This window comes from Vanellus vanellus (assembly GCF_965231255.1).
Source record: "Vanellus vanellus genome assembly, chromosome: 26".
NCBI lineage: Eukaryota > Metazoa > Chordata > Aves > Charadriiformes > Charadriidae > Vanellus > Vanellus vanellus.
This window is the reverse complement of record NC_138931.1, coordinates 6,253,225-6,275,367: the sequence shown is the minus strand read 5'-3', so window position 1 is coordinate 6,275,367 and position 22,143 is coordinate 6,253,225. Positions and strand designations below refer to the sequence as shown.

The 22,143-nt window shown below is 55.5% G+C and overlaps 1 protein-coding gene across 1 annotated transcript in view; it reads right to left on the bottom strand.

The window, feature by feature from the left end:
- Nucleotides 1-715: 715 nt before the first annotated feature.
- Nucleotides 716-22,143, bottom strand: part of OGDH (oxoglutarate dehydrogenase) — a 33,989-nt gene continuing 12,561 nt past the window's right edge. Inside the window, exons 4-23 of the mRNA XM_082495805.1 lie at nucleotides 19,620-19,722; nucleotides 12,243-12,358; nucleotides 10,890-11,044; nucleotides 10,296-10,442; nucleotides 9,690-9,780; nucleotides 8,566-8,745; nucleotides 7,369-7,497; nucleotides 6,674-6,853; nucleotides 6,157-6,309; nucleotides 5,367-5,469; nucleotides 5,020-5,148; nucleotides 3,945-4,095; nucleotides 3,722-3,849; nucleotides 3,456-3,634; nucleotides 3,192-3,263; nucleotides 2,613-2,735; nucleotides 1,985-2,057; nucleotides 1,275-1,438; nucleotides 1,029-1,183; nucleotides 716-941 (exon numbers count right to left, since the gene is read on the bottom strand). Coding sequence (XP_082351931.1) covers nucleotides 821-941; nucleotides 1,029-1,183; nucleotides 1,275-1,438; nucleotides 1,985-2,057; nucleotides 2,613-2,735; nucleotides 3,192-3,263; nucleotides 3,456-3,634; nucleotides 3,722-3,849; nucleotides 3,945-4,095; nucleotides 5,020-5,148; nucleotides 5,367-5,469; nucleotides 6,157-6,309; nucleotides 6,674-6,853; nucleotides 7,369-7,497; nucleotides 8,566-8,745; nucleotides 9,690-9,780; nucleotides 10,296-10,442; nucleotides 10,890-11,044; nucleotides 12,243-12,358; nucleotides 19,620-19,722 — 2,652 coding nt within the window. The 3' untranslated portion in view covers nucleotides 716-820. The remainder of the gene's footprint in view (nucleotides 942-1,028; nucleotides 1,184-1,274; nucleotides 1,439-1,984; nucleotides 2,058-2,612; nucleotides 2,736-3,191; nucleotides 3,264-3,455; nucleotides 3,635-3,721; nucleotides 3,850-3,944; nucleotides 4,096-5,019; nucleotides 5,149-5,366; nucleotides 5,470-6,156; nucleotides 6,310-6,673; nucleotides 6,854-7,368; nucleotides 7,498-8,565; nucleotides 8,746-9,689; nucleotides 9,781-10,295; nucleotides 10,443-10,889; nucleotides 11,045-12,242; nucleotides 12,359-19,619; nucleotides 19,723-22,143) is intronic.

Here is a 22,143-nt window from a genome sequence, read left to right as displayed (position 1 = left end):
GTGGCACCATGACACACTTGTGTAGCAAAGCAACACACATGTATGAGTGTGACACGTGTGTGGCAGTGTGACACGACCACAGGCTGTACATGAAGTGCCTGCCTGCGTGTGTGTGCAAGCAAGGATGTGGCCCCCACGTGCACCAGGGTGACGGTGTGACAGCACCCTCACGCCGGGAGGCAGCACACGTGTGTGCAAACACCCATGGGTGTGCGGCAGCCCCCCACCCCGGCTCTCCGCCCCCCCACCCCACTGCCGAAGGATCCGGGTGACACTGGGGGGACGCGGTGTCTATGGGGGAAGCCCCAGCCAGCCCTGCCGGGGGTCACCCCCCACGGGAGTACACAGTGGGCTCGGTGCCGGGGTGGGCAGAGGGGGAATGCGCTCCCCAGGGACGGGCGAACCCCCCACGGTGCCCTGGAAGCTGAAGGGGAGCTGGGGGGGCCCAGACACACCCCACACACACCTCAGAGAGAGGCAGCGGCTGCTGGACAAGCGCGACAGAGGACTGGGAGGGACTGGGAGGCTGCTGGACCCATGGCACTGGAGACCCCCCGAGCAGAGCCCCGGGGACCAGCCCCTCCTGGGGGGCTCCGGGTCTCCCCCACCCTTTGGAGAGCAGGAGGGCAGCTCCCAGCCCCTCTCCCCCCACCCCGGGGTGGCTGCGCCAACGCTGGCCCCGGCACGAGCTAGACAAGGACTCAAGGTGCCATCATGGGGTTTTACAAGGTCTGTAGTTAAGGAGGGAGGGGGGAGGCGAGCGAGGGACAGACAGAGGGACAGACAGACGGACGGGCGCATGCTGCCGCCGGGCTGGTGCTTAGGCCAGGTCCTTGAAGGCGTCGAGGTTGAAGGCCGTGTCGAGGAGCCGCTGCAGCTCCGTCAGGTGGGTTTTCTTGTTGCCGGTGGCAGGGGCAGCCGCCGGCTCCCGCCCCGCGTACCTGCAGGGTAGACGGCAGAGAGTGAGGAGGGGGTCTGCAACCCCTAAACCCTCCCCCAGCATCACGGCCACTCTGCCGCATCCCTACCAGACGGGCTTGGCGCGGTTGATGGTGGTGCGGAGCCGGGGTTTGACGTAGTCGTAGTAGCCCTGGTTCTTGTGCTCCTCCTGGCACCACACCAGCTCGGCAGCCGGGTACTTCTCAGCTTCCCGCTGGAGGAGGTCGAAGGGGAAGGGGGAGAGCTGCAGGGGAGACAAAGCGGCGTCACGGCAGTGTCACGGGGGCCATGGCACCCCCGGCCCGCGGGCTCGGAGGTGGCCAGCCCCTACTCACCTGCTCCACCCTGGTGATGGCCACGTCGGCCTCCATCTGCCGGGCCTTGCGCTCGCGGGTCAGGTCATAGTAGACTTTGCCAGTGCAGAACAGCACCCGCTTCACCTTCTCAGGGCTCTGGGCCGCAGGGCCGCTGTCGGGGATGACTCGGAGGAAGTGGGTGCCTGCCAAGGGAGAGGACGGCACTGTCACCCTGCACCCCTGTCCCCTGCCAGCCCCCCCCGGCACCCCAGGCAAAGCAGAGAGGCAGAGCCAGACCAGCTGGGACTGGGTTCGGCTCCCAGTACAGACCATCATGTCTCTGTGTGACTCGGGGCTGCCAAACCCTGGCCACGCCGCTCCAGCAGAGGGAGCCGAGCCATGTTTCCCTGGGGTGCTGGACTTGGCACAAGAGGTGGCTGCAATTTGCTCGGTACGCGGCTGCAGCCGGCACACCCCGGCCACAGTGGGGGCGAGCACGCCAGCTTGGCACTGGAGGGGAGTGGGGAGGGAGGAAGAAAGCCCCTGTGCTGCGCCGGCACAGAGCGACCCGCACAGGCTGTCTGCGGTGCCCTGATGGCAGTGGCGTCAGCTGTGCTTGGCCGCTCTTCAGCGGGGAGAGGCTGCTGCCAGGCGGACTTTACCCAAGGCGGCCGCTCCTGCCCTTCACCCTTCATCCCACAGAGAGGCGTGGAGGGGGCGGGAAACAAACAGCTCCGTGCCGCTCGTACCTGGCAGCATGTCGTCGAAGCTGGAGCGGGCTTCAGGGTGGCGCAGCAGCGACTTTGGAGTGAAGATTATCAGCTGGAAGGGGGAAGAAGGGGATAAGCACAGTGGTCTGCCTGGCCAGAAACACCTGCCCTGCAAGTCAAGGCCGGAGCGCAGACCTGCCCACCCCTCCCCTGCCCGAGCACAGGAGCAGCCGCAAGAGATGTGTTCCTCGTGCTCTGCCAGACTGGGCACTGCTTTCCGACAGCACCAGCTTTCCCAGTCTGGGTTTCCCCTGGGGAAGAGGTTGAGGTGCTGCCGCGGACCTGCCTGCCCCACGGCCAGAGCTGGAGGCAAGCAGCTGCACCGGGTTATTTACTGATGTCCGCCAGCCCCGACGCCTCTGACCTCCCTGCAGTGTGCAGGACGGGGTTGCAGTCACCCCAGCCTGCACGAGCCAGCCGGCAGCATGGCACGTACCGAGCCAACCCCGAGCACCAAGAAGTCCTTGGCCAGGGCAGAGGCAAACTGCCCGCGTTTGCTGCCGAGGTGCAAGAACAAGCCCACCCTGAGTCCCATCCCCAGGCTCAGCAGGGACGCCAGGCTGCCCTGCCTTGGCACTGAGCTGGGCACAGAGCTGCCAGCACTGACCGGTTTGCGGAAAGGCAGGAGGATCTGGCGCCGGAGGACATGGAAGAAGTTGGCTGGAGTGGAGCAGTTCACAACGATCCAGTTGCAGTCGTAGAGCTGGCGCACATCAAAGTCGTCCAGTTTCTGCCGCGGTGAGCGCAGTTGAAGGGATTTCAAGAAACACAAGGTGCCTCGTGGCTTCGCGGCTCCAGCAGTGGGGAGAAGAGCGGCACCCAGCCCTCCCTCCCCTCCCCTCCCCTCCCGGAGCACATGGAGACCTGGAGTGGCTGCAGGTCTGTGACCCCCACCTCAGGGCAGCCAGCAGCCCCCTCCCATGCTGCTTTCAGGGCCTCCTCTGCCTCACACTGTGCAGCAGCCCCAGGGGCGGCGGAGGTGCAGCCTGGGCACTGGGTTTAGTCCCTTTCCCCAAAACCTCCCACCTGCAGCGCGAGCCCAAGGTGTCCCGAGACACCCACCCCGACCGCAGTGTTGCCCTGAGCCCACCCGGGTGTTATTGCCCACCCCGTTCCCCATTTCAAAGCAGTGGTCGGATCCAGGACACAGGAGGGCCGGGCTGAGCACAGCGCGGCCGCCACTCACAGGGAAGACATCGGGATCGTCGTTGCACATCTGCAAGAATCGCTCCGGGCGGGCGGAGGAGTGCTCAGGACCCTGCGGGGACCAAGCCAGGGTGGAGTGTGAGCTGGGAGCAAGGCTGGAGCAAGAAGCCGATGCCAGGCACGGCCGTGACATGAGCAGTGCTACCTGCCACTGCTGCCCTCAGCTGCGCTTCTGGTGCGGGCCAGGCAATGGGCACCCCTGGGTACTCACGAGCTGGGGGGGGGGGTGGGGTGGTGTCCTTACCATGCCCTCCATGCCGTGGGGAAGCAGCAGGACGATGCCGTTCTGCCTGACCCACTTGGCCTGCCCAGGACAGATGAACTGGTCGATTATGCATTGAGCAGTGTTGTGGAAGTCCCCGAATTGGGCTTCCCAAAGCACCAGGGCGTTGGGGCTGGCCATGGCGAAGCCCAGCTCGAATCCTGACGGATGGAAGAGAAGCGAGGGGGTTATCCTCTTACAGTGGCCTCATCCCTCCCCAGGCATCAGGCGCAGACCTCCTCGCTCACCAAGGACGCCGTACTCTGACAGAGAGCTGTTGCAGACAGTGTAAGGAGCCTGGTTGGGCCAGAGGTGGTTCATGGGGATACAGGTCCTCTTGTCCACGTTCTGATCGTGCAGCACATGGTGGCGATGGCTGAAAAAGGGAAAAGCATTACTCTATCGTCACCCTTCAGACCGCTTCCAGAAAGGCCGGAATCACTTTTACGGCCACCAAAAGCACAGCTTTACCTGAACGTCCCCCTCTCGACGTCCTGGCCGCTCAGGCGGATGTGGATGCCCTCTTTAAGCAGGGAGCCGAACGCCATGTACTCTGCCAGGGCCCAGTCCACCGTCCGGTTCTTCACCATCTCCCCACGGGTTTTCAGAATACGGCTCAAACCTGCCGGGATAGAAGCCAGTTCATAGCCAGCGTGGAAGGGAGCTGCAGCGACACCATGTTTGTCCCTCAAGCTGCCCACAGACTCACGGACTGCAAATGCCTGGGGACAGAGAAACGGATCCACCTCTGCCCAAGGGATGAACCAGGGATGGGGAATCGGGACTGCAGGGAAGGATCAGCCCTGAACAAGAACTACTCCTCGGTTCACTTCCTTTAACCACAGCTCTCTTGTGAACTAATTCTCATAGACTCACAGAGTGGTTTGTGTTGGAAGGGACCTTCAGGGGTCACATAGTCCAACCGCCCTGCCAGCAGCAGGGACACCTTCCACTAGACCAAATTGCTCAAAGCCCCTCCAACCTGACTTTGAACACTTCTAATGATGGGGCATCCACAGCTTCTCTGGAACACCTGTGCCACTGTCTCACCACCTTCACCGTAAAACAGGTCTTCCTTACGTCCAATATAAACCAACTCTCTTTCACCTTAAACCCCCTCGCCCCTTCTCCTGTCACTACAGGCCCTGGTAAAAAGTCTCTCTGCACCTTTCTTATCAGTCCCCTTTAAGTACTGAAAGGCCGCAGTAAGGTCTCCCCAGAGCCTCCTCTTGTCCAGGCTGACCACCCCCAACTCTCTCAGCCTTTCTGCACAGGAGAGCTGTTCCAGCCCCGGGATCATTTTTGTGGCCTCCTCTGGACCTGCTCTACAGGTCCATGTCTTTCTTGCGCTGGGGACCCCAGAGCTGGGCGCAGGGGTCCGGGTGGGGTGTCAGGAGAACGGAGTAGAGGGGTGGAATCCTTTCCCTTGGCCACACATATTGAAGCACTGTAACACGTCCCTTGCTTCCAGGCTGCATTCCAGCCCTATCCCACATCTTTCTCTGGAACAAACACCCAATCTGCCATAGCTTCTGCAAGCTCCTACCTCCATGGATAGTGAAATCCTCCACTGGCACTGAACTGGCCACTTGACCAATGTGCGTCAAGTCCTCTTCATTCAGACCGGTGGAAGGGCAGGTCATGCTCCGGGGCTGGCCGTCCAGAGTGAAAAAACCTGCAGGAGGAGGAGCAATCCACCACATTGCAGAAGCCATGCTCAGCTCCGTGTGAAGAGCTCAAGTCATAAACATCCTCAAGCAAGGGTGGGGATGCCAGGAGTCAAGACCACCGCCCCACCGCCCCACCAGGGCGACTTACCAGAAAATAGCTGCCACGGCTCTAGAGAAGCTAGGCTCTTTTCTAGGGACCTCTAAAACATTGCTAGCGACTTACCAGGCCAGGGTGAATCCAGCCAGTGCTTGATGTGCAAGATCTTTTCATCCTTGGATCTCGCATGGGCCTCCTCACAGATCTTATCGTACTTGGCAATTTCCTCCTGAAAGGCAGAAGCAGGAGGTGGCAAAGCATTAGCGAGGGGTCTCCAAACAAGGGTGCCAAGCCTGGGGGTCTCGGCGCAAGCTTGCAAGGGTGCTGGAGGGCACAGCTGGTCCCCACAGCAGGGCACCCCAGGGCTGTGCAGCTCAGCCTTAGAGAGCAGAGCCGCTACGGGAGGCCCCTGTCCCCCAAGGGACAGATTTGCTGCTGTACGAACCGACAACTCGCATTCAACCCTAAAGATGCTGCAAAGTGGTACCGGAGCAAGGAAGAGCCGGCAGAGCTGCTGCCACGCTTGCTGCCTGGGTGGCAGAGCCGGGGCAGGGGACCTGTACCAGATAGCCCCAGGCCACAGTGAGCCCAAGCGCTGCGGAGTCCAACTCCCAGCCGTGCCACAGTGGCCCGGCACTGTATGGCCTGTGCCGCACCGATCACAGGGCAATCCTTGAACTAGATGTTCCTGCGCTGTTCGGAGCTGGCACAGTCCAAGGACGAGCCTCGGCTCCTAACCCATCGCTGCCAGGACTGAGCGCTTGCCCAAGCCTAGCACAGCTCTGCCACCTTTAGGTGACATGCACAAACACAAACGGACCCCATCACGTCATTCACACCCAGGTCTGAACCAAACAACCAGACTTCCCCGGAGATGCCGCCCGCAGTTTTCCTCCCAGGCTCCAAGGGACAGTACCTCATACTCCAGCTGATTTACCACCCCCTGGGAAATCAGCAGTTCTGCATATTTCTGCAGCACCGGCTTCTGTTTCCGGATCTGTTTGTACATCAGGGGTTGTGTGAACATGGGTTCGTCCATCTCATTGTGACCGTTGCGCCTGTAACAAACCTGCCAGGAAGGGCAAAATAGCTTTGAAAACAGCTGCTTGCAAGCCAAGGCTCCAAAAGCAGTCGGAGATAGCTGGGTCTCTGTGCTAGGAAGGGTCTGAAACAGCCCAAAAGGGATGCAAGCGTGTCCTCCCCAATGCTGGAGACAAGGTCAGGCTCCATACAGAGACAGTGTCACCTCTCCAAGAGCTATTACACCCTCGTTGACTTGCTTTACAGCACCTCCTCCCTGTCATCACACTAAAAGGGCCAGACAAGCCCTGAAGAGAAACCTCAGCTTTTAGAAAATACACCCCAAGAGGTACCGGCGAGCATCCACAGCAGAGCCACAGCTTTAGGATAAAGCTTCATGCCACGTTTCTTACCAAATCCACCACCACATCCTTATGGAAGGTGCTTCGCCACTCTGCTGCCACATTGCACACATAGACGACGGCCTCTGGGTCGTCCGCGTTGACATGGAAAATGGGCGCATTCACCACGCGGGCGACATCAGTCGGGTACGGAGAGGAGCGGGCCATCCGGGGATCTGTCGTGAAGCCGATCTGTAGTGGGTGAGAGGGAACAGGACCAGCACAGTGGTAAGGATTTGGAAAGTGGCACATGCAGCTTCGAGGGCAGCTCAGCTGCTGCGGCTGAGCCGGAGGTTCCCCCATGGCTGCACCACTCAGCCATAGCACAACCTGCCCATCTCCTGTGCCCCCAGGCACTGCAGCCTGTCCCGGTCCCTGCGCCTGGCTGTCATCCTGCTGCACCCGCAGGGATGGGCTGGTCCCAGTGAAATGTCTCTGGTTTACGTGGGGGCAGAAAGGCACAGCCCCACGTGATCTCGCATGCCAAGCATCAGGTTGCACCACCTCTGTGCCAGGCTGGGCTCAAAAGCTGCTACTGTTGAGCAGCTGGGCATAAAAGTACCTCCTTGCTGACCCCAGGATTATGGCTCATTCCAGGAATATTGGCTGGGAAACAGCTACTTCCTGCTGCCACCTACTATCCAGATCTGAGCCTGCAGAAGCTGGTCTGCAAGGGACACCGGGGATGCAGGGGATTTGCTCCTCACCTGGTTGTTCACCACGACGTGGACGGTGCCATGGGTGGTGTAGGAGGGCAGGTCGCTCAAGTGGAAGGTCTCGTACACAATGCCTTGCCCAGCAAAAGCAGCATCTCCGTGCAGGAGGATGGACATCACCTTGTGAGACATAAAGCCACAGCAGTCAGCAGGGGCTCTGTGAGGACGGCAGGCAGGGGCAGCCACCAGGAAAGGGCCCGAGTCTCATCCCCATGAGCCTTCGGCATCCCAGAAAGGACACGGAGCATCTCATCGATGCATCCAATGCTTTCTCAGGGGATCAGAGTGGAGCCGGCCATGGCTGGCACAACCACCAGCGAGAAGGCTGCAGCCACCAGCTCTCCCCCTGAGCAAGGGCAGCACGCTGGGGGACCTTGACTGGGCAGCAAGATGGCACCCAGCACAGAGTGTCTGGGAGGCGAGTCCCATTCCCAAACACACAGGTCCCAAAACAAAGCCTTTTCCCCCACACTTTCACCCTAGAAGATCTTTGGGCAAGGAGCTGGGCCGGGAGCTCACTCCAGCTTCTGTGACGTTATTTTGCGATCGTACCCAGGGGCTGGCTGAGGACGCCGCCTGTCAGACAAGGACAGAGTCTGTCTATTTATATCCAGCCCTTGGGATGTAGGAGGAAGAGAAGCACTTTTGATCTCACCCTTCCACTTCTTGGTGTTGGAGACAGGTCTGCGATGAATCAGACTGCAAATAAACCCCCCCGCCATCCTGTTCCCCACCTGCTCTCCCACCCAGGTGCAGAAAGCTGCGTCCTGCTGCTGGTTCCAGCTTTCCCAGCCTCAAGAATGGTTATCCCTGGTCACGTTGAGATCCTTCAGCTTGAGCCTCCTACTGCTGAGCCCCCCGATTTGTGATGCTTGGACTGGCTTTTGGGAGCGCCCCTCATTTCCCTGCTTTCCACCCAAGGGTTTGGGCATCTGCTGCTCCCCACAGCCCAGCTGAGTCAGTCATTCTGAGACAGAGGAAGCAGCAACGGGAGCCCAGGGTGGGTGAGTCCCTACCAAAGACAGTGGGGAAGGATGGGGGAAATCAGGGTGATAGCAGGGTGACGGCAAGGGAAGGGGCACAGCAAACAAAAACCAGCTGGGTTTCTTCACTTCCTCACCAGCCTGCCTCCCACCAAACCCTGTCCAGCCCAGGCCACATCAGTGCAGGCATCTCAGCACCACTCACCTTCTTCCCTTCTGTGTCCCCGCAGTAAAACTGCTCCGCTTTAGTCTTGCCTTGAACAACAGGATCAGCTGCCTCCAAGTGAGAAGGATTTGCCACCAAGGAAAGGGTGATGTTCCTGTCAGTGACACGGTTAATCCGCCGGTGATACATTCCCAGGTGGTACTTCACATCACCGGAGCCCTGATGGAGGGGAGAGCAGACTTGAGGCAGGGCGGTAGTGACCCCAGGGGCTGGAAAAAGGGTGCATTTTCTGGAGGGACTGGCAGAAAGCAGCAGGCACTCACTTTAGGAGCTGACCTGGCATTCAGCAGAGCAAAAGTAGCCTGTTCCAGGGGCCAAACCACCAACAAACCTCAGACACACATCAAACCCATCTAGGTAAGGTCGTGGGTGCAGGAGAAGAAGCAAGTGTGGTGGGTTTGGGGAATACAATGGAAAACAGAGCTGGTATAATGCTCACCCAAGCTCTGCATGCACTGTGGCAGTACAGCTGTCCCTGGAAGCGCTCGCAATATGCTGCAGTTCCCAGTCAGGGCACCTCGACGCCCCAGGCTGCTGCATTCTCACCTTGAAACACCACCTGAAGGGCATAGCAGGATAAAGCCAGCCCAGCCTGGCTTTCTGAAAGCCAAATCATCCCTGCTTACGATGCTGAAAGCTTTGGAGCATGAGTGCATCACAGCAACAGAGCCTGCAGCACAGGCAATTTGAGCCTCGGGGCTTTTGGAGCTGCTTTAGGACCCCGTACGGGGACCAGGGGCTGTTGCAAGGGTACAAGCCAAGCTCTGCTGCTGGCTGCTTTCCCTTCACCTCATCGTTCACCCCACGGCTGCTTTATGCCCAGGGAGAGCTGCTGACCACCCAGCCTGAGCTGGAGACACTGGCAGCCGTCAGGGCATACGTTCCCCCAGCCAGGACAGGCAAGGGGATACCAGCACTGGCACCAACACAAAGGCTTCAGTTGCACGAGCAAGCGTGTGCTGTGGAAATCCTTGCAACACCGAAGCCACCAAGTGACACCACAAGCAGTGGAACAATCCAGCTCGCTCTGCATGGCCACAGCCTCTGGGGGCCGTATGGGGACAGGCAACAGCAACCTGCCACAGGCAGAGGAGGAGACTCACCTCATCAGCAGCCTCCAGCTTGGAGTCGAACTGGCAGAAGATCTGCTCCAGCTCTTTCCTGATGACATTGGCGAGAACATTCAGGCGTCCCCTGCAAAAACAATACCGTTGTTGGCAATCAGCAGCACCAGCCTGTCATCGAGTGCCAACAGTGACCTGCCTCCCCCCCCATCACACAGAAGCAGTGCAACAGCCCTGCACCTTCAGCGACAGCTGTAGGGTCGCCCAGGGAGGGGGTTCTCAGGGTTTCACCTGAGGAGACTGCAGACCCCTCAGCACAGGGATGGACCAGCTGCCGCCACATCCTGACAGCTGCCCCCGCATCCTGACAGCTGCCCCAGAGCGGGCAGGCCAAATCCTGCTCTGGGATTCAAGCTCTGCTGCTTGAGCCACCACGCCCCTCCAGATGAATTTACAAATGAGCTGAAGCTGAAAACAGCTTGATGAGCAGAGAGCAGCCACAGCCTGAGCTCTCCAGCTAAGGTTCACCACCAGCCAAGACCAGATAGGTAATGGCAGAAACCAGTTTGCCCTCCAGTACCGAAGCCTGGCAGCATCCCCCCTTCTCCACGCCCCAAGCACCATGGTGCAGAGAGGCAGGGTTACCTGTGGGGCATCCCCATGATAACGTAATCCACTCCCTTCTCACTCGACTTATCAATAATGGTCTTTAAGGCTGGGATCAGCACTTCGCAGCCCTCCAGACCAAAACGCTTCTCTGAAGACCATTTCCGATGGAGGAATTCCTCAAACCTGGAAAGCAAAGGGCAAGAGGGATCAGTGCCAGAGCTACAGCTGAGGACAAAAACCAGAGAAAGGATCAGGACCGCACCGAGGGAGCCACAGCACCAAATGATGCTTAAGCAGGCATCACATAGCAGCCCGGGAGACTTCCCGGTCACCCTGGTCCCTTCCCACAGAGCCTGGGTGGCTGCTCCCCAACCCCGACATGGTGCTGCACTTAAACCTTATTTTTAGACCTTTTCTTTCCTTTCAGGATCATCCATGTTTTTGGGCTCTTTGCCAGCACCTGAGCCTGCCAGTACAGCAGCTTGCTGGCGTCACCCTGCTGATTAAGCCAAGCGCGACAGATGACGTCAAGATGTGACTCAGGCAGTGACCACGTCGCTCCGGCTGGGAGCAAACCACCCTGGGCAGCAAGGGAAAATAAGGGAAAGGTGAAGATCCTCCCGGGGGTACCTGGTAGAGCGGACCAGCCTGGCCAGCAGTGTGCGTTTCTCTTCATTGGTGAACTGCATGATGCCCGGGGTCTCAAACTTCTGCCGGATCCACTGGCATTGCTCCAGGTCGTTGATAAACATGAACTCCACACCGATGTGCTGGCAGTATGCCATCTGCCCCAACAGGAGAAGGGCCGTGAAACAACAGCCAGGGCTTTAACACCTCCTCACCCTCCAACAAAGGCAGGCCCATGCGGCACTGTATTGGACCACGGGGCCAGGGACTCTTTCCTGCCCCTCTTTAACCTTTCAGCAAGACAAAGAGCCCTCCCGCACCAGCAGAGACACAAACGCTCCTGCCTGGCAGCCGCACCGCACTGTCCAAACACTGGCAAGCACTGCCTGAACACAGGCAAGCACTGCCTGCAGTGGCAGCCTGGGGGGACCCGTGAGCAGCGCCCGGCAGCCAGCCCTGTTTTGGGAGCCTGATTTGAGCTGTTTTTCTGGGAAAGGGGACACTGCAGGGAATGTTCCAGGATGCTGCAGGGCACCTCAGACCCTGCATATGACCCAGCATCAAGATGTTTAATTCCCTTTTCCCAAGGGGCCTAGGATCAGACCCTCGAGTCCTTTATATCCACCTCAGAGGCGAGATTTTCCCTCTTGGTGGCATCAGCTATGACCAGGTCCACAACCCCACTTCATATGGCAGGGAGAGAATCAGCAAAACAACCTCCCCCAGCAAATAAAGAGCCTGTTCTTGCAGCTTATCTAAGATGTTGATGCAGCTTTGCTTCTCCCAAGGTCAACCTGTCTCGGCAGAAACCATCTGAGTAAGCCTGCAGCTTGCCTGGGAGCCATCTGCACTCAGATCAGGCAGAGCAGGGTATGAAATTTGGCAGGAAAGGGGAACTGGCTGCAAGAGCTGGAAGCCCAGACCCAGGTTGGAGCTGCTCCTGCACCGAGACCCTCCAAGGGACCACCACGCAGGGCAGCAGCACCGCACAGGGGGGTATCACCTGCCTCCAGCCCACTCTTGTGCTCTCTCAGCACTGTTTGCTGCTTTTTAAGTGGAAAACATAGCTGGAGAGGTTTCTGAAAATGCAATGTCTAATTCCCTGGGGTTTGCTCCACCTTGGGTAGACCAAATGTGTTGCCCCAATACAGCGTGAAGCTGGAGGTGATCAGAGATGACCAGGTAACACAGGGCGGCTGCTACAAGTCGGGCAAGCGCCAAGGAGAAGGTCCCAACCTGAAGAGCTTAAAATCTGCAGGTGGGCAGCAGCAGGGCCCAGGACCTCCAAAAAGCAACTGCTCTGCCCCCGCCCTGGGCTGTAAACAGGTCTCGCACAGCCCTCCCTGCCCTCCTCACCTCCAGCCGACGGATGATTTCCCGGAGCGGAAGAGCCGATTCATTTCCACCGATGAAAGTGGTTGTGGGCAAGTGGAAGACCTTGTCGAGGTCAGATTCATCCAGCCCATAAAAGCCTGCAGGATTTTTCATGGGTGGGACAAGCGAAAGCAAGAGAGAGAAGGAAGGAAGAGGGATAGGGGGACACCGTCACGCAGGGACCAGGTGCATTTGGGAGAGGCGGGGAAGGGACAAAAAAAAAGCAGCATAAAACCAAAAATAAGCATGAAGGAGGTTTATATGGATAAAAACAAAGCCGTAATTAAACAAAAAGACATTAAGCACAGAACAACAAGGTTATAAAAGGTAACGCGGGAAACAAAACACAAAGCAATATATATACGCATGTAAATCGGTAATTAAAATCCAGGGTGAGAGTCAGGAAGTTTGTAGCCCCAAGAACGCAAATAATACACCACAAATTATAACAGAGGGAAGAGAAAAGAAACAGAGGAATTGAGGAGTCACCGAGCACAACAGAGGTGTCGCCACACGGTGGGAATTAAAAATGAGGAGTCAACGCGGAAAAGGAAATGGTTAAAACAGACAAACCCCAAAGAGGGAGAGAAAGAGAAGCAAGAAAGAGAAAATGGCATCAGGGCTCTGCGACGGACTCTCCTGAATAGCTCAGCCCGGGAGCGGGGCAGCCAGCAGCCCCTCGGGAGTTTTGCTGCCCAGATACCCCCTTGCCCAATTAACAGCCTTATAATTAGGGGTTTAGCCTAGGTCTGCTCGGCAAACCCCCTCCTTTTTGGTGCTGGTACCTCGTGGTTTGTAGGTGGCTCCTACTTACGGCACGCGGGGCTGCAGGGAGCTGGGTGTGCCTGGAGAAGGTACCGAGCAGGGCTCAGAGCTGAACGTCGGGTTTTAGAGCTGCCGCTGCCATTACAGCATCAGCAGGTCCCTGCCAGGGCCCACAGCAGCTCCACAGTACCCCAAAGCCATCGGAGGTGCCTCAGCGCCTGCTGAAGCTCATGGTTGTCTTTGGGAAACTGAGGCACAGAGGAGAAGGGACAATGAACTGGCTGAACAATGCAGCAAGGCAGAAGCAGAGCTGGGGATTCCCAAGACCCTTTTGAAGCATGAGCTTGGCTGGAAGGGAGGTGGGCGAGAGGAGCTGCCCGCTCCCAACAGAGACAGGTTTCAAGGTGTTTTCTAATTCAGGGCAGGAGCCACAGAGGAGGCAGAGTTACCCCTGCTCCTCCCAGCTCCCGCCAAACCAGCCAAATGCCCCAGCTGGGATCTCTTTTAGGGAGGCTACAGGGGATGTCACCCCCTAAACACTGCAGGGCAGCATAGCTCAGCTTCCTCCGGGCAAAGGGAGGCAAAAATTGGCCCCTCCAGAGCTGGCCCTCCTTGAACTTTATCTTAAGAGAGTCTATCTCTCACACTCTGGTCAGGAATGGAGGATGAGCTGGAGACAGGGCTGGCCATGGCATGTCCCTGTGCAGTCTCGAGACCTGCGCTTGCCGGAGGCTGGGAACACCCACAGCACACCCGGAGCAGAGGTTTTCCTGGTTCCTACTGCCATCCATCCCCTCTCCTGCCCACATCACCCTCTTGGACGCTGCTAGTCCCCGGGGAAGGAATTAAGCCAGACCCTGGGGAGCTCGGCTCTGGAGCTGTGCCTGGGAGCACTGAACCGCAGCTGGCAGGCACTGAGAATTTGGCTCCACATCTCCAGGACTTCTCTGTGGTTCCCATCCAAACAGAAGTCCTGGAGAGAGGCAGCATTAGTCCAGAGCATCCCAGTTAAGCTGCTGGCTGGAGGTTTTCAGGGAAGCCTCAGTAATTTGCTGTGGCTCCCAGCCCCGCAACACAGGGCTTCGTTTTGCTCTGCCACGCCAGTTTCAAGACTCAGGCACACTTTGGGGGGTATCAGATTTTACAAGGAGTTTTGAAGGCTCTAAGCATCTCTGCTTCTGCTTTGCTGCAGCCTGCCAGCTTTTTTGACGGTGCTGAGTATTTATAGGCAGCAATACCATCAGATGGGGGGAAGGCTGGGGATGAGCTGCCAAATTTTCACTGGGACAAAACCAGGACAGAGTCAGGAGAAGACAGCTTGGATTTTTAGGAGACTCGAACCAATCGGGGAGATTGAGGCCTCGTAAAATTAATGCTTACAACAAAACGTGTACACTAGCAAGCTAGGCATGCAAACACACAGTATGGAAATGGCCAGGGGGGCTCTAAATTGGGGATCTCTACAGGTGAAGCATCACTAACCAAGCACCTACATTGAGACTTTTAGTGGGATAAATTAAAAATAAACATGTTACAAAACTCAAGAGTGGTGCAAGACAGGAGAGGACCACTTTACCAGCTTCGTTCATGCCCAGAATAACCTATTCAAAGAGAGTCCTGCACTCCAGAGGGTTAAAGGCTCATTAATTGCATACCTCCTACTGTTAACACTCTCAGCCGCTCCTTGAACACTGCGAGATCTGGGGTGGGCAGGGGAGGGGGTGCAGAAAGGGAGAAGATAGAGAGACGCAGGCAAAGTTAGTAAAAAAAAAAAAAACCTGGAACTGTGAAAACTAGTCATGGAAAGCACAAGTCAAAAAAATACAGTATTTAAAATACAGTCAAAAACCATCAAAGGCAAAAGGATTGGGATGGAGGATGACTATGCACTAGGAGGAAAAGAAATCCCAGTGGAAGGTCTGGCAAGAGGAGGGAGGAGCAGGGAGGGGAATGGGAGGCATCAGACACTGGCTAGCAGTTGAGCTGCATGGTTTGAGATCTCTCATGTGCACGCCTCACACGGGAAAGGGAGAGAGTCGGGCACGGCGTCTTCACCTGCTACGACCAAAAGGCATCTTCCCATCAAGCTGCATCAAGGGGAGCGTTATCCTCTGCAGAGCAGGGAGCTGCCTCCCACCAACATCTGCTCCCAGAGGGTTTTGCTCTGCTCGTTGCTACCGGGAGGATTTCAAGGTCACCCCAAGGAGGCACTGCTGCTGCCTACACACAGGCAGGAAGGGGATCGGGGTGTTAACGAGCAGTCCGTTAATGAGGAAGACCAACAGGAGGCAGGCACACGCAATGCTGTCATTTCTCGAGCATGCTCGGACGCTGTGCCGGATGCAGGCAGTGCTGCCGGAGCAGCGGGCAGCGTGCGTCACCAGGGCTCCCCAGCTAGGTTAGGTGACCTGAGTGCCTCAATCTCACCTGGGTTACAAGAAAGCTTTGGAAACACTTCTCCTTTCAGTCAGTGGGGAAAAAAATCATACATTTAGGTGAGATGTTGGGTTAGCAAGGTCTCAAACTGGGGAAACAGGAGGCAGCAGCGCTCCCAGCCCATCTCCCCATAGGAGCTCAGCTGGCTTTTCCCAAGCTGGAAGACAATTTCCATCAATTCCCCTGGGCAAGAGACAGGAACAGCTGCCTTCCACAGAGAGACAGACAGACAGACAGATGCTCAGACACACACCGCCTTCCATGCACCACCTGGACTTCAGTGTGCTAAAGTATTATTTCCTTGTACAGGTCACATCAAGTTCTGTGGTCATCTTGTCCTTGTTTTACACCACTTACCATGCTAGATCAGCTGCAGTAGAAGACCAGGATGACATTATTTTGGTTTTTGAAAAGAAAAGACAACAGAAAGAGGAATTTGGTGGCTCCAGCACCACCGCTCATCAGACCAAGTACCCCCAGGCGGGCTTTCCTCCCCTTACATTTTCTCCAAAGCTTACACTGCTTAATCCAAAGAGAGCTTCCAAACCAGACACAAACCAGTTGCTAAACAAAAGGCAATTGAGAAGAAAGATCAATTTCCAAGATTAACCATGCAACTTCTTTGAATCACAGCACTGTCCGGCCACAGTTTAAGCTACTGGCAGCAGAGCTCGCACCACAAAAGCTGACCTTTAAGGATTTCACTGCTCAGAAAGAGGAAACAAGATTGTTTCCAAGTTTCAAAACCACTTCTGTTATTAACTGCTCTGTCAAGTGTTAAGAAATACTCTTTCAAATCGAAAAAAAGCCAGCAGGATCTGCTTAGAAATTGGCTTTCTCTGCCACAAGCAGGCAACACCCAATCTTAGGCTCAGCCAGAGTTCTGCCCACGCTCTGCACCAGCTCTGCTCCCCTCCCCTCTTGCTGAGCACTATTTGCAAGCTATGATCACCAAGTTGTATTTTAAGATCAACCAGATGAGGTTTTCCAGGATGAGGATACCAGGGAAAGTCTACTTATTATCTTGCTGTAAGTATTATTTATACTAAAGCCTCCTCCGATTAGTCACAGCCATTTGAGTCTGGGGTCCTACCACAGGACACAACCCCAGCACGAGCTAGAGGCTGATACCAGCACAGCCTGTTCCCTGGACTCGTTATTTCCTATGGATTCCTGGTAATTAAATCAACACCAGGAACCACAATGACAGATATCTTAATACAAAAGCCACAAAGAAACAGAAATTTAACTTAATGCCGGGCTCAGACATGGAGATCATGGGCTGACATTCTCTTCCAGCCGATGCCTACAGACCAGCCATGCCTGAACACTTTCCACCACAGTGAGCCAGGCTGGGTCACGCTGCTGAGCTCGTGACCGCTCACCCTGGGGGAGCAGGAAAAATGGAGCTTATACTGCATCACCCAAATTCTGTTACAGCTGTGATGATGCTGTCAGCCCAGCTCTGCAGCTGGGGCTCCAAGGGAAGACTTCTTGGATCGCTTTGGGCTCTTCTTCCTCTGAAGCAAGGACGCTGCTAAAGCACACCTTGCTTCAGAGGAACCACACGGTCAAAGAAAAGCACTCTGAACTGATTTTCCCCACTGAAGCAGTCCCACAAGTTCACTGACAAAGTGGAAACCAGGAAGGAGCAGTATCCCTCTAGGGTCCATACTGGGACCAATATGGTTTGATATTTTCATCAATGGCATGGATAGTGGGATCGAAGGCACCCTCAGCCAGGCTGCCGGTGACACCAAGCTGAGTGGTGCAGTTGATACACTGGAGGGAAGGGGTGCCATCCAGAGGGACCTGGGAAGGCTGGAGGAGTGGTCCTGTGTGAAGTTCGTGAAGTTCATGAAGTTCAACAAGGCCAAGTGCAAGGGTCAGGGCAGTACCCAGTACCAGCACAGACCGGGGGATGGATGTTGGTAGATGAAAAATTGGACATGAGCTGACATTGTGCGCTGGCAGCCCAGAAATCCAAACATATCCTGGGCTGCATCCAAAGAAGTACGGCCAGCAGGTTGAGGGAAGGGATTCTGCCCCTCTACTCCATTCTCCTGACACCTCACTTGGAGCCCTGTGTCCTGCTCTGAGGTCCCCAGCGCAAGAAAGACACGGACCTGTAGAGCGGGTCCAGAGGAGGCCATGAAAATGATCCCAGGGCTGGAACAGCTCTCCTGTGCAGAAAGGCTGAGAGAGTTGGGGGTGGTCAGCCTGGACAAGAGGAGGCTCTGGGGAGACCTTACTGCGGCCTTTCAGTACTTAAAGGGGACTGATAAGAAAGGTGCAGAGAGACTTTTTACCAGGGCCTGTAGTGACAGGAGAAGGGGCGAGGGGGTTTAAGGTGAAAGAGGGTCGGTTTAGATTGGACGTAAGGAAGACCTGTTTTACGGTGAAGGTGGTGAGACGCTGGCACAGGTGTTCCAGAGAAGCTGTGGATGCCCCATCATTAGAAGTATTCAAAGTCTGGTTGGAGGGGCTTTGAGCAATTTGGTCTAGTGGAAGGTGTCCCTGCTGCTGGCGGGGCGGTTGGACTATGTGACCCCTGAAGGTCCCTTCCAACCCAAACCACTCTGTGAGCCTATGACTTACTGAGCAGCATGGTAACTCTGCTCCCCACACCCAGCTCCCTTTTCTCATGAGGGAGAGCAGTCACTGCAACCACTTGAAGCCATCAGCTCTGGGTTTCATGCAGACCCTTCTCTCCTCTCAAAAGGGAAACATGTCCACCAGGCACAGCGCTTCAGGGCTCTCCTCTGCTGCTCTCCCTCAAAAGGCACTGGTAACCACAGCAGAGTTCAAAACCCCGAGCTAGAAAAGGCTCTCCTCGCCCTTTCCTCTCCCCAGCCACTATGAGTGACTTCGAAGTCACCTAAAAAAGTCTCCCTGCTCCCCTTGCAGGGCCCACCACAAGCACTTGTGTCCTCTCCTGCACCTGTACTCATGCCCATAATCCCGCCTCTTCCCATCAAAACTTCCCAGGCACAGGGCTTGCTCCAACCCAGATCCAGCTGGCTCCTGAGGCACAGCCAGGGCTTGGTCCTCCAGACAAGCATGTCAGAAGTCCAGACCTTGGGATGAAATGGATTCTCCATCATCCAGTGAGCTGGGACACCCAAAACCTAATCCTTCCCTGCCACTCCCAGTACGCGTAATCTTGCATGAAGGTCCAGCAGGTCCAGGGCTGGTGTCCCTGTGCTGGCAGCTGAACAAGGAATCAAGATCGTTTACATGCACCGTACGCTCTGATCGGCTGTTTCAGTTGTGCAAGGTTAGTAATCATCACTGCTGCTCTACTCTAAGTTAGAAGCATGCCTCTCGAGCGCTTGTAGTGCCAGGGTAACAACCCTTGGAAAGCACCAGCAAGGTGAAAGAGCTCAGCGCTGCGACCTCATTCTAGCTAGAAGAATGGCAGCGTACTATGGAGATCAAATCTAAAGCACATCGAGTGGCGCTGAGTTTAAGCACTTTCAGATTAGGATTTCAATTCCTAGGCACCACACACACTTCTCTGCAACACTCATGCATTTTTCACTCGAAAGCATTGGGATTTCCACCTCTCTACTTGGATGGGAACGCATCCCAAAGCTTCCTTGTTATGATCACCGACAGGGACTAATAGCTCAGCCTTGGAAAAAGGGGGCAATTAAGAGATTTACAGATGCTGTGGCAAGCTGGGAGCAAAGGAGGGGAGGGCATTGTTGCAGTGGCATGCCAAGAGGCGCTTCTCAGCCCCGCAGAGATGAAACCAGCCCATTCCGCCCAGCTCTCAGGGTCCCCAAGAGCAGCAAGAGGAGCTCAGGGAACAGACCTCCAGCTCACACCAACACGAAACCTCTCTGCTTTGCATTTCCAGAAGATTCTCCAATTGCTCTCCCCTGGATGAGCAAGTTCAATTACATAATTAATTGGCACCAGTTGGAGGAGAAACATGAGCCGAGCAATAGGGTTTTGGCACAAGACCCATTCGCCGTGACAGCCAGAGGGGGGCAGAACTGCTCCGCGGCGGCCGGTCGACTATAAATTTAGAGTGATCATTACTAAGGAAACTTAAGACCTTTCCCCCCTTACTGGTGAAGCAATCTACCTACAAAGCCGTGAAAGAGAGAGGAGCTCAAGCAATGCAGCACTAACTGCTCTCAAAGCCCTCACCCAGTTTGTCTGTGGATGTGATAATATCGGCTGGAAGGGAGGAGTCCAGATCTGCATCCAAGATGCCCAGTGGGTCGAGTTGTGCTACGTGATGCCCTCGAATCTATGAAATGGGCCAGGAATGGAAAGGAGAACAGGTACCAAGAGGGAGAGGGGAAAGGGAGAAAAACAAAAGAGGGGAGGGGTAAAAAAGTTAAATTACATTAGAATTAATTTGCAGAGTAATTCTCACCGACGTTTGGAGAAACAGTTACTGGTGCATCATCAAAATTTACACAACTAATGCCGAGAGGATCAAGCTTTGCAATGTGATGACCCCTGACCTGGAAGCAACAACACAGATCAGTCATTAAAACAAGTTAATTGAAGAGACATTCCTTAAAAAAAAAGCAGAAAAAAAAACAAGTTATGCACAGTTTCCCTCTTCACATTTTCTGCAGAGCCACCCCAATTTCTGGCTGCAGCTAAAGCCTGGAGAAGTTGAGTTTACTTTCAGCTATAGCATGTAGCTACGAGTGCCACCAGCTGCAAGGACCACTCTGCTCTGCCTGAAGCCAGGCTGAAGCGGGGTGGGTAGGGGGAAGGTGATCTTCACAGCAGAGACCTTCCAGAATTGAGGTCCGAGGGCCTCCCACCTGCTGTCCAACCTAAGCACCTCCTCTCTATGGATGCAGTAACTCCATACCAACGGTTTATTCCTAAGCATCATAGCAAATGAAGAGGCAACTTTCCACATTTTGGCAGATCTAGGTGCTCTCCTGCCAACGTAGCAGAGAAAACAAGCATTGCCAACTAGCAGCAGTAGCATCTGAAAGGCCGAAGAACTTGTCTGGGGAACATCTGCCTGTCTGTGTTATTAGAGGTCAGCAGCTCACAGCATTGTTTTGCAGAGAGGAGCCTACAGCAGCACTTGGAGCACTCTTCTGGGAAGGGGCAGGTGCAGAAATACCAAAGAGTTTTGGCACCAAGAGAGCCTTGACTGCTCCCAGCAGCGGCAGTCAGGCCAGGAGTCACCACGCTGGGTTTGAATCTGCATCAGGAGCCACAGAGGTAATGAGGAGCTTTTCACCTTCACAGGAGGACCCCACCACATCTCGCTGGGCAAAGTCAATTCATCTCAGTGGCCAGCACTCTCCAATTGGCAAGCCACAGTTTATTTCTTCACAGCTCCTGCTCTTGAAGCTTCAGGCTCAGCTATGCTGGGAGCAGAGCAGGAAAGACTACTGCCACGGTACGGGGTGCAGTGCCTTCTTTATGCTGTGAAAATGATACTCCCGGCCATCAAATCTGTTGCCAGTTAGAAAAATCATTCATATACGAGGGGATTACTAAACCTCTTGTACAAACCAGACATACTGATCTGACCTTATTTACCAGAAAAGCATTCCTATTCAGAGTATCCTAAGGGGATTTTAGGAACGGATTTTTGTGGTTTTACCAACCAAAGAGCCTCAAATCAGCCACTGACATTAAGGCAAACTGCTAAGAAAGCACTGATCCCCCTCCACGCTCTCTGCAGGGCCAGACAACAACGTGCCCAAGCACTGGTGGCCACACGGAAAGCTCTTCTTCTGGGCCAGCTTTGTCTGGGAATAATTTGCTTGTCCGTCTTGCAACAAAGTGCAGGGGCTAGCCCATCATTTAGCAGTCGGCAGGACACAAGCTCACCATGCTGTTCCCAACAACCAGGACACTCTCAGCAGGACCAGGAAGCCACTTTGTATGGCAAATGTCTTTGAGCTGAGGGCGTCTGATGGCCTTGAGGTCAACTCAGCAGTTCGCAGGTCCACAGCAAATCCCCAAGTCAGCGTGGAAGCGAGGAGGTCTTTTCCCCCATAGGAGCCATGCTGCTTGTTATTGTCCATGTGCAACGCAAGCTGTTTTGGCTGTTGAGGGTGCTAGTGCATGGGATCCCTTGGCAAACTGCCCTCAGAGGCAAAGGAGTGAATGAGAGCTGAGAGATATTTAAAGACATTTTTCTCAGGGTGCACGAGCTCTCAGTCCCAGCGTGCAAGAAATCGGGCAGGTGAGGCAGGCAGCCAGCTTGGCTACGTCAAGACCTCAGCCAAACCCAAACACAAAACCAAAATGCATAGGCAGTGGAGACAGGGATACACATCCTGGGGAGATGATAGGGATACAGCCTGGGAGTGCAGGGAGGGGATCAGGAAAGCCAAGGCACAGCTTGAGCTGAACTTGGCTAGGGACGTGAAAAATAACAAAAGGGGTTTCTCCAGGAACACAGGATGTAATCCCCTGATGAGCAAAACAGGAGACCTGCCTGCAAGCGACATGGAGAAGGCTGAGGTACTCGGCAACTTTTTTGCCTTGGTCTTCACTGGCAAGTGCTCTAGCCGTGCCACCCAATTCACAGAATCCAAAGGCAGGGACTGGGACAATGAGGTAACACCCACCATAGAAGACCACGTTCAAGACCATCTAAGGAACCTGAAGGTACACAAGTCCATTGGACCTGATGAGACTCATCCGCGGATCCTGAGGGAACTGGTGAATAAAGTTGCCA